Source organism: Natator depressus, chromosome 1, assembly GCF_965152275.1.
Source record: "Natator depressus isolate rNatDep1 chromosome 1, rNatDep2.hap1, whole genome shotgun sequence".
Lineage (NCBI taxonomy): Eukaryota > Metazoa > Chordata > Testudines > Cheloniidae > Natator > Natator depressus.
This window is the reverse complement of record NC_134234.1, coordinates 273,970,201-273,982,246: the sequence shown is the minus strand read 5'-3', so window position 1 is coordinate 273,982,246 and position 12,046 is coordinate 273,970,201. Positions and strand designations below refer to the sequence as shown.

General features: G+C 38.3%; 1 protein-coding gene across 2 annotated transcripts in view; it reads left to right on the top strand.

Annotated features, from left to right (window-relative positions):
• Positions 1-12,046, top strand: part of TMTC2 (transmembrane O-mannosyltransferase targeting cadherins 2) — a 361,794-nt gene that overhangs the window by 125,049 nt on the left and 224,699 nt on the right. For both annotated transcript variants that reach the window (XM_074941959.1, XM_074941960.1), the window contains exon 2: positions 11,235-11,805. In XM_074941959.1, the coding sequence (XP_074798060.1) occupies positions 11,235-11,805 (571 nt within the window). The remainder of the gene's footprint in view (positions 1-11,234; positions 11,806-12,046) is intronic.

Here is a 12,046-nt window from a genome sequence, read left to right as displayed (position 1 = left end):
CCGTAGCACAGTAAATCTAATAAGGCCTGCTTGGCCCACTTTCATCAACTAAAATAGATTTGAAAGGTCAGCGGAGGTTCTAACTATGAATTCTGGCCATGTATCAGGAGCTGGCATTAAATTTTATATCAAAATCTTGAGCTATTTCCAAACTACTGGCTGGCCTGCAAAATGCTGCAAAAGAATAACCTAAGTGCTCATCATGCAAGAGCTTGATATCTCAGCAGAACAGAATTAGCCATAAAGTATTGTTTGGGGTAAACACTATGATGAACTGATGGAGAGAGGAGCACAACACATTTTTCTGGTTTAAGATTTAAATATCTGTTTCAACGAGGTTTCTTCAGAGAAAGATTGTGCACAGTAAGTGATTGTGTCTGCTCCCTGACTTTCTCTAAGACACGAGACATTCTTCTCCATATCCTACATTTATCTGCTACGTCCTGAGAGCGGATTGTCAATACCTAACATCAGAAGATATTTAGTTCTCCCACTACTCAAAATTCATTCCCTCCCCCCCCCCCCCCCCAATCTCTGGATACTAAAGCAGTGCTGGGCTATGCTATGCAGCAGCCTTAATTAGGGCTTCAGATTTCATGTAGTCTTGTGTGGGTGTGTTTTGAAGATGGTTTTGGTACCTAAAACAGAGGATATTTGAGGCACATCAAAGGTTACTACTAAGGCACGATGCCTCTTCAATATATGGAAGCAGACTCAGAAATGAAATTTAGGATAGAGTGTACCTGAGCTTTCAGAAAGCCTTTGACAAGGTCCCTCACCAAAGGCTCTTAAACAAAGTAAGCAGTCACAGGATAAGAAGGAAGGTCCTCTCATGGATCAGTAAATGGCTAAAGGATAGGAAACAAAGGGTAGGAATAAATGGACAGTTTTCACAGCAGAGAGAGGTAAATAGTGGTTTCCTCCCACGGACCAGTGCTGTTAAACATATTCATAAATGATCTGGAAAAGGGGGTGAACAGTGAGGAGGCAAAGTTTGCAGACGATACAAAATTACTCAAGATAGTTAAGTTCGAAGCAGATTCTGAAGACTTACAAAGGGATCTCACTTAAGTGGGTGATTGGGCAGGAAAATGATAGATGAAATGCAGAGTTGATAAATTCAAAGTAATACACATTGGAAAACATAATCCTTGCTAAACATTCTAAATGATGGGGTCTAAATTGGCTGTTACCACTCAAGAAAGATCTTGGAGTCATTGTGGATAGTTCTCTGAAAACATCTCATCAATGTGCAGCAGCAGTCAAGAAAGCGAACAGAATGTTAAGAACCATTAGAAAAGGGATAGATAATAAGACAGGAAATATCATAATGCCAGTATATAAATTCATGGTATGTCCACAACTTGAATAGTGTATGCAGTTCTGGTTGCCCCATCTAAAAAAAAAGATATATTAGAGTTGGAAAAAGTATAGAGAAGGGCAACAAAAATGATTAGGGGTATGGAACAGTTTTTGTATGAGGAGAGATTAAAAAGACTGGGACTGTTCAACCTGGAAAAGAAATGACTAAGGGGGAATACGATAGAGGTCTATAAACTCATAAATAGTGTGGAGAAAGTGAACAATGAAATGCTATTTACCCCTGCACGTGAATGGGTCTCCCAATGAAATGAATAGGCAGCAGGTTTAAAACAAAACATAAGAAAGTACTTCGTCTCACAACACATAGTCAACCTGTGGAACTTGTTGCCAGGGAGTGTTGTGAGGGCCAAAAGTATAACTGGGTTCAAAAAATAATTAAACAAGTTCGGGTAGGATAGGTCCATCAATGGCTATTAGCCAAGATGGTCAGGGACCCAATCCTGAGTGTCTTAAAAATCTGACTGCTAGAAGCTGGAACTGGATGGCAGCGGATAGATCATTCAGTAAATTGCTCTGTTCAGTTCACTCCCTCTGAAGCATCTGGCATGGCCTCTGTGGGAAGACAGGATACGGGGCTAGATGGACCATTGGTATGATCCAGAATGCTCATTCTTATGTTCATAAGATTATTTTCTTATGGTATGATGGAAGAGAAGGAAATGTCTGAACACTTCAAAATTAGCTATTGAAAGGATCATATTTGAAGAGGATAATATTTTATATAGTATCTCAACCTTCTTGTAACCACGACATTTTTAACCTTTAGTTATTTAAAGCTTTCAAAGCCTTTTAGTCAATAAGAAAATCAATAAACTGCAGCACACTTCTTTAGTGAAATCCAGCTAGTGCCCAACAGCATTCCAGTGTTGTACACTACTGTTTCTGTCACTCCTAAGCCACTCTTCCTTGTTTGGAATAATGCAGAGAGAATTCTTCATTCAGAAAGTTATTTGGGGTTTAGGAACTGGCAATTAATAGGCTACTGGTTGCCATCTTGCATAGCGGTAATAAAAAAAAATCAAAGCACAGTTTCTAAATTCTCAAGTCCATTGTGTTTGACTGTAATTTTCACTAATTTCAACTTTTTTTTTCACATTCTGGAAATGTTAGGTCACTCTGAAAGATAATTCTCTTCAAGGGTATTCTGGAATTTGTAAAATGTTGAAAGGATACAGCACCTTATACTGTGGTGTTAGACATCACAAGGGGTTATGGCACATTTGTGAAGTTGTAACCTTTCTCTATGCATTTTGTTCTTGTCTTTGTATTAATGTTTTGATAGTCCTCGTGAATGTGTGAAGCTAAAGCTAGCTCCCTTCACTCTTACAAAGCTATGATTCATGTACGTCCCAGTTCAGGAAACGCCTTCCGTATAGAGCTGTGTGGAAAAACTGATTTATTGGTTTGCTGGCAGTTCCAGAAAATAAAATAAAATTTGGGTTTGGGTCAAAGTGAAACTGATTTTTTTTTTTTTTTAAATATTCAGTAGTGAATCAAAGTTGGAAAAATGTATTTCAGGTCAAACAAAAGGTTTTGTTTGACTCCCCCAAAAGATTTTTATTTTTTAATTTTTTTTGGCTGGGAGACTTTCAATAAAAGCAAAGGAAATGAAGAGTTAGATTCACAAAGGAGGAAGTGGTGATGTTCTCCCCTTTTACAGCCAGTGGTTAGGGCACTCATATAGGAGGAGGGACACTCAGGTTTCAATCCTTGCTCTGGAGCAGGGATTTGAACACACATCTCACCTGGAATTGAAGAGTGCCAAGCTATTGGCTCTTCTGGGATGGATGCCTCTCCTATTGAAGCTATTTCACTCTGTGTAAATAATATTCATTGGCACAGGACTGAAACCTGGGTGTCTCCCCTTCTCAGGTTAGTTCCCTCAGCACTGGGTCACAGTCTTTTTCCCAGTGGCTCTGGCCCAGTGACTGTTAGAGAAAATTATAGGGTATAATCCCTGAGACATGGAGTATAAGATGAGCAGCAGCATCACCACCACCTCCTTCTCAACCACCACCCATTTTGTGAATGGTACCCAAATCTAGTCTGAAAAAATGAAAATATATTATTTCAGAAATATCAAAATGAATTGTTTTGACATACGGATTTTTTTTCATAGAATGAAACAATTAGCTGAAATAGACACACATTCACAAAATGTTTCAGTTGACCTGACTCTGCATTTTTTTGGTAACAGCTTTCAGATTAAAAATTTGCCCACCTCAATTTAAGCTTGTGGTTATGCGCTTTGCTGATCTGTGGCTGTTTCTGAGTAGGAATGACCTTAAAGGCCCGATACATGTTGTTTTTTTCAGTTACTTCACTAAGATAACGGGGTTTGCTATGGAACTACTGTTACTGATGGTCCAGGACTTATCAATACTATAATCATTTTTTACATCTTATTCCAGGGCCCATATACCAGCAACATATTCAGTGCATAGTTCTTTCTTGCTGTGTTACATTACACAAGATAAATGATTTCCCCCTTCAGTGTGACATGGGTAAATCTGTTTATACTCATATAAAAGATCCATCGTATTGGCAGAAGTTTACTAGGCACAGTATAAAGAAGTAGGCTTGATACTGACTTTATTTTTCTGTATTGTAGCTTTTTCCTTTTAATCAGATACAAGTATATCTCTGTGAGAAAGGTGGGGTTTAGTACATACACCCCACGTCAGTATCTCCAATTGGCTAGGTTAGGCGGCTCCCTGCCTATTGTGCTGGCTTTTGTGGATCTCAGTCTAAGGGTCCTATCAGTCCCCATTCATTGTATAGGGAGTCTAGGTGCCTAACTCAGGCTTTGTGAATCAGTGTAATTTTCTAGGTGCCTAAAGGTTAGGTATTGTATCACAATGCCTAACTCCTTTTGAGCATTCGGGACTAAATCCTTAGTGCTTATAGGTACTTAAACATTTGAATGACTTAAGTTTTAATGTGTTGATGCTGGGCTAAACTGTTAAGACATTATATGCACTTGGAAAAATTTTCTGACTTTGCAAAGTATCAATAACTCTTGCTAGTGGTTTTAGTGGCAGAGGTCTGACTTACAGTATTCCAAAAGGATCTCAGGAATAAAGAAATGGAGCTTTACCAGTACAGCATGTTGCTAGACTTCTGTCTTTTGACGTGAGCCCAAGTGGGACAACAGACTCTTGCATGTATTTAGGTGTTCTCCTTTTGGTAAAAATATGTTCTGTACTTCGAATACTGATGTTCATTTTAAACATGTGGGGGCCATTAGCAGTGTTAAAGCTGGACACATGGTTTAATGTGTTATATCATTTTAAAACGTCACATCTGGTTTTTTACCCTGATGATAACACCTGGATCAGTTTAGCACTAGCCTATACATTTAGGACATATATAGCTGTTAATTTCAAAAACATCTGTTGATTTTTGTGAGTGTGAACTATTGCATCTTTCACATTCTTGGAGTTTGTTGAAACAGTCTTGCTTGAGTCATGTTTGTGCTCCTAAGTGTGCACAGATACAGGCAAATAAATATTCTATAGCTGGTGCTAGAGATTTTTTTGTTTTGATGGGGAGATAGGAATTGTTTTGCCATCAGAGCTTTTGTCTTTATCAGGCTTCCATTTTCAGATGTGTTGATGGCTGACTATAAGAATTTTTTTTTCAAAACCAGTCCATTTTGATACTATGAGTAAGACATCCCATTCTCCTGGGACGTCTGAAATGGGCAGGCATTAAAAATTGAAGAAAGTAGGTTCTCTGAACAAGTCGGCAAATCTTGTCTGTGGCTGGCTGAAAGTAAAAATGCCAGTTGTGTTGGAGCTTTGAAAAACAACTTCCCCTGTGACCTGCTGCCTTTTAGAGAGAGCAGAGTTTACAGTTCTTCTTCAGAGCTGTGAATGCCTTTGGAATTTCTTTTATTATGTCCATTAGCAAGATTGGACCAATCTGCAGGCTATAACCCAAAGGAAAACTATTAGTTACGAGAGGGGGAGAAGACAGTGCTAATGTGGCATTTTGTAGTTTCTTTTATCCCAGCGTCTCTCCCAGAGCCAACAATTAATACTACTTCTATCTGTGCAGAACTCAGAATATTGCAAGTGCAAGAGCCATTATAGGGAACATGTCAGCAGTGTTTTCCAAGGTGTTAAGAAGAGCTGCTCTTAAAATTGCTCTTGAATTGGTTACTCAGTGAGGGGAGCAAAATTAACAGTTATTTCTTTGCTTCTTAATTTAATACAAGTAACAATTAATTTTTGAATAGCAAAACAAACAAATGAAAAAGCTTGCTTGTTAGTCTCCTTTAGGGTTTTTTATTTGGGGGAAAACGATAAGCTATTTAATGCGAACTATACATGCACAGCTGTAAGTATAGGGGAAGTGGTGTAGTGAATGTCTTTCCAGTTCAGTCCTGCAGTGGTGATCTTAGGTGCTGTAGTTTTTGTCCATCTCCAAGGAGTTTGAAGTAACAATTCCCAGGAGTGCCTTTTTGGCACATGCTATAATATTTATTTGTTTGTGCCCTATTGACTTAAAATGGGAATTAATTAGAATATTTAGAAAGAAGAATAAATCTCTAGAATTATGTTTCTCCTTTCTTCTTACCCATTTTTGAATTTAAGGGACAAGTGTTTTCAGGCCTCTGAGTGAGGATTATTATCTCTTCCTTTATTCAGGTCTGTTCATTTCCCCCCCCCCCCCCTTTCTTTTGCTGGCCTCTTCTTGCTAGTGAGTTCCTGTTATGATCCCTCACTTTTTAATCACTTGCACCTTTTAATAGGAGTTTAAGAGAAGCAGCTTTCTCTGAGAATATCATCAATGCCATTCCATAAAATAATTATACCTGTAGTGTAAGACCACAGACTTTCAACTCTTTCTTCAGCTGTGTTCAGGTTTAAGTTATCATCTGCAAGTGCCTCATTTCTAATGGGTAGACGGTTTAGGTAACCCTAACCCTACCATCACTGGGGTCTGGATTGCCTTACTGAATGATTATTAAGTTTGAGCCACAGATTGTTCTGAATTGTGCAGTTGAAATAAATCTGGTAAACTTCCAGAATGGTCAGGCAAGATCAACCGATGAACAAGTACATGTTCTTGGTTTAAGGAATTGCCTCTTGAAACCTTACTAAGCTATTATGATGTAAACTGATAATTTTCTTTCCTAGGATTGAGAGTCCACAAGTCTGTTTCATGGTAGCACAGAAAGTCAGTGCCACTTTGTGGTACCTTTTTTTTTTTAATACTTCAGCCTAGTTTAAAATTCACATTTCTTCCCCATTTTCCATTCTCCTTTTAGAGAGTGGTATTGGAGAATACTTTCTCAATGAGCTCTGGGGATTATGTACTCTATGAATATTTGTGTAGTATGGTTTATCTTCAGACAGCAATAGTGAAACTTCCTATTCCTTGCTTTTTAAAAGTTGACGTTTGCAATATGCCTTAGTACTGCCTGGTTCTTCTGATGTTTTTATGAAAATTGTATTCCTGCATCCTTTTGTGCAATGAATGACAAAAATGTTGGCCAAGAATGTTTTTTATTAGATTGCATAATATGAAACAGTGGTAGCTGAATGCTAGCCAGCGGCCTATGGGAGACTGCCTCTTTGCTGCAGGACACTTAACTTTTGTTTAATTGTGTTTCCTCACACTCCAGAGCATGATCAGAGTCCTCTTTACTTGTAAACTGTTCAGAAAAAAATAATCAGAGGGAATGAATTTGTCAGTACTGTAGATTTTGGAGCAGAGAGGAGACAGACTGTGATATGACTTAAACCATCAAGTAAATGCTATGGAACCAGCAAGTTCTATGTTTTTTTTTTTTTTAAATGAAATTTACTGGATAATGCTAGAATATGCTATCTCGCATGCATGCATTGCAGCTCTCCTGAAACTTCAGAGATGTCAGGTGGATTTTATACCTAAGCCGAATGTGTTACATAAGTGTGGTACATAAAATATTAAATCAAGGCTTGCAGATCAAGAGCTCTAAACTGGAAAGGGTTAGAGTTATGACAGGTTTGTTGCTAGGTCTGTAAAGAATACTTGAGTGACAGTGGTTTTAGACTGCACGTGCTTCTTTGCAAATATGAGACAGGTATGGTTAGCTTCTGGAGGGAAGGAGAATATGGATGATGTGTCTAGTCACGAAGGGAGGTCTTTACAAGAAGTATGAATTTGTACCCTACTTCACTCCTTATTAAATGTAGCTGATCTATTGGGGAAGTACTGTGTTGTACGTTATGTTATTCCTGTGTATTAATGGTCATAATCATTTATTTAAAACAGTTACTTATATGGTTTTTGTAATGGTGTTTATCATTGTTTTTAGAAAAGTGGCCAAAACCACACACATACACATTCTGCCTGAGTTAGGGCAGTGGCAGGTGCACTGCCATTTTATCCTTTGGGGTTTCTGCCTCGGAGAATATATTTAACTTTTAAAGGGGATTCCATACTACGTCAGTGTATCTTTCAGTCACTCTTAGCCATGCTCTCTGGGAGGCTGATTTATCTGTGCCAGTGCTGCCATCCCCGTATAATCTATATGTCAGCTGAGGCCTTGAACTTTGTTATCCCAAAAAACAGTTGTAATTCTGTGCAGTATCTAGCCCCAAACCTGCTCCAGTCTCATGTGAATTTCTGTTCCTTTGTGGGTTGCTCTCAAATCTGTTATCGCCAATTGTGAAATCACAAACAGAGGATCTGTTCAGATTTCCGAAAGAGCAGGAGCAGATAAAAGCTTTAAAAACAAAAATTATCCCCTCAAAATAAAAGAAGTCCTCTACTAGTAGTAGTGAAATGAAAGTGTTTGTGGGGTTGGGAAAACAAACACAGGCAACCTGATTCATGGTAGAAGCAGAACTCAAAATGAAAAATGTAAACTGTTTAAGAGGCATGATCAGATCTTTCAAGGATTTATGGCGACCTCTTCATAACCTCCATACGTGCAGAGACAAAAGGACATGCAGACACTAAGCATGTCTAAAGGCATTAGAGGAATGTGCTTTAGACAATGAAACTGCTGAGCTACATGGCATTTAGAGTATTTGCATGGAGTTGCTACAGTTTAGCATATAAGCATTTTTTATTAAAGAAATGTCACTCTTACACAAAGTCCCTTAAAATAATGGGATAAAAAATAAGATGTCTCAAGAGTCTCATATAGGCCCACTTTTTATATTTTTGCTGCTAAAGTGTCTGTTATATCCTTTCTAGTGCAGGAAAGGACTTCAGCTTCAACATTTACTTTCAGATCTGAATTTCAGGCCTTTCCTCATCCCTGTCTAAATTTAAAGACTTGATTTTGGCCCATCTCTCTAGTGCGTGTGCATGTGTGTCCATGTGGAAGGAGTGAGTATGGAAAAACATATTGTTCTATCTCTGTGTTCCATGTTGTTGAAGAAGAACCTTCACGTCATAGTGTTCTAGTAACTCTTTTCTCAACATATTGGGTAGAATCCTGGCCCCTTTGAATTCAGTGGGAATTGTCCATCAACTTCGCAGAGTCATAGATTGTAAAACCAGATGGGACCTTTGTGATCATCTGACCTCCTGCATAACACAGGCCATAGGACTTCCCTGAATTAAATCTGGTTTGAACTAAAGCATATCTTTTTAGAAAAAAATCCAATCTTGATTTAAAAGTTTCTTGTGATGGAGAATCCATCACAGTCCTTAATAAGTTGTTCCAGTGATTAATTACTCTCGCTGTTAAAAATGTATGCCTTATTTCCAGTCTGAATTTGTCTAGCTTCAACTTACAACAAAAAAAATCTTGTTTTACCTTTGTCTGCAAGACTGAAGATACCTCTTATCAAATTTCTGCTCTTTGGTACTTATAGACTGTGATCAAGTCACCCCTCAAGTTTCTCTTTGTTAAGCTAAATAGATTGAGCTCCCTTAGGCTCTCATTGTAAGGCATAAAGAAAAGGAGTACTTGTGGCACCTTAGAGACTAACCAATTTATTTGAGCATAAGCTTTCGTGAGCTACAGCTAAGGCATGTTTTCCAATTCTTTAATAATTCTCTTGGTTCTTCTTTGAATGCTCTCCAATTAATCAACATCCTTCTTGAACTGTAGACTAGAACTGGACACAATACTCCAGTAGCGGTCACATCTGTGCCAAATAGAGGTTTTATAACCTGTCTACTCCTTCTTGATATTCCCCTGTTTATACTTCCAAGCACCTCACTAGATCTTTAGGCCACAGCATCACACTGGGAGCTCATGGTCAGTTGATTATTCACCATGACCCCCAAGTCTTTTTCAGGGTCACTGCTTCCCAGAATAGAGTTCTCCATCCTGTTAACTGTGGCCATTAAATAAGACTACAGTGGAACTAGGGTTCCATCCCTTCTCTCTAGAGAGCAGGACACTCTAAAAATGGGTTTTTACAAATTGTGAAGCATGTCAGTGAAGTAAAAGGCATATCCATCTGCTCCTTTGCTCTGGGGTGTTCTCTAACTGTGTCCTGTCACTGGAAAGAACTGTGAAGTGATTTTTCAGTTCACTGGTGCACGTGTTTTCCACAATATATTGCAGCCTCTTGGTGAAAATAAATGTGATTTGGCAAACGAATTGCATTAGCTGTGGCCTCTTCGTGCCATGTGATGTCTTTGGTAAATGTGTGGGGTTATCTGTTCTATAAATTTGGTCCCAGTTGGGAAGGTAGTCCCTGACACAGATGTTTCTATAACTAGCAAATCTGAACTTAGAGACTATCACTGACTATATTTGTACAACTCCTAGTACAATGGAGCTTCGACCTGATTGGATTCTAGGTGCTACTGTAATATAAATGTTTAATAATAATAATAATAATAATAATAGTGTCCATTCTGTGTTTAATAGTTAGAACAAGGCATCTTGAAACAAGAATTTTATAAAAATTGCTTCACATATGGGGGCAAGCTATTATTTGCACACTGGCCATCTATTTAAGCTGGGTGGGTCTAACACCTTCTCCCATATTGTGATTTGTAAATACAGATTATAGGATTGGTAAGAATAAATAGTTTTGCAAATGTTATGGTGGACAGGTTTCTACTGAGCTGAATGTAGACATGCAGACTGCGAATGGATAAAACTAAGCCCTTAAACTAAGTTTCACTTTTACGGTAAGGTAGCCACAGCATAGAATTCATAGAGTACTACATCTTAAAATGTAAAATATAAATCTTATAAATTTAAGATATTCGAAGAAAAGGTGGAATTGTATCCTTAACATACTCTGTATTCTGGCCACACCTATGGCATTCTCTGAGAATTCTATGTCAGGCAAAATATATACAGGAAGGTCTATGAACGGGCCAATGTAGAAGCACAAAATATGCATACATCTAGTGACTTCATTATTGTAGTTATTGTTCATCCATGACAGTAAGAATCATTCTAACATCTAAATTAAAATTTGAGTATGAAAGGCCAGCTGGGGTTTTAATTCTGAATTGCTCGAGGATCAGTTGTTTCAACAATGTTTGTCAGTTTTTCATATTTCTTTTACATTTTAATTATAAACCATCAAATCTTAAGTGATTGCTCATGGGTTAGACTCAGATGAATGTCATCGAAGGGTGTTTTATTTAATGGCTTCAGCATAACATCTGTTTCTAATGTTTTAAAAGCCAATTTATATGGAAATTTATTTTAGAAAAAGTCAATAGATACAGACACTTTTAACACCTCTTGTGTTCTAGTAAAATTTCAGACCTCAAAGTAAAATAGCATTGACATAATGCCATTTTCTTGCTTGCACAACATAAAGAATAACTAAACAAGGACCTGTTTTCATTGCCGTAGCAATATGATTGTATCTTCTCAGTTGTGTCTTTCTGACTGTTTGATTCATTTCTTTGTTTTTATTTTTTAATAGCCGAGCTATCAAGACAAACCAGGATCTTCTGCCAGAAACCCCCTGGACCCACATATTCTACAACGATTTTTGGGGAACCCTCCTCACCCACAGCGGGAGTCACAAGTCCTACCGACCTCTCTGCACGCTCTCCTTTCGCATTAACCATGCCATTGGAGGCATGGAGCCTTGGAGCTACCACCTTGTAAATGTCCTGTTACACGCTGCAGTCACCGGGCTTTTCACAAACTTCTCCAGAATCTTGTTTGGGGATGGATATTGGACCTTAATCGCAGGCCTGCTGTTTGCGTCTCATCCCATCCACACTGAAGCAGTGGCAGGAATTGTGGGGAGGGCTGATGTTGGAGCCTGCTTTTTTTTTCTGCTCTCTTTGATGTGTTACGTTAAACATTGCTCTACAAGAAGCTACTCAGCCAGCACTTGGGGCTGGATCTTGGGGACAGGACTCTGTGCTGGCTGCAGCATGTTGTGGAAGGAGCAAGGAGTGACTGTTCTAGCAGTTTCAGCGGTTTATGACGTCTTTGTGTTTCACAGGCTGAAAATGCACCAGATCATTCCTTCTATATATAAAGTAAGTAACTCTCTGCCTGCCTTAGTTATTTGTTTTATAAAGCAGCAATCACTAAATTAATCAGATACCAACTTTATCTTCAGGTATGGCTTAGCAGGGAAGTCAGCCCGCTGCGAAAAAGCACAGATATCTTATACTGAAAGTATAATTAAAACCATTCAGTAATTTTTTTTTTTTTTTTTTTTTTTGGTATTAGTGCCTGGCATTTAAACCATGTGGTATTACCCATCTTTTCATGCTG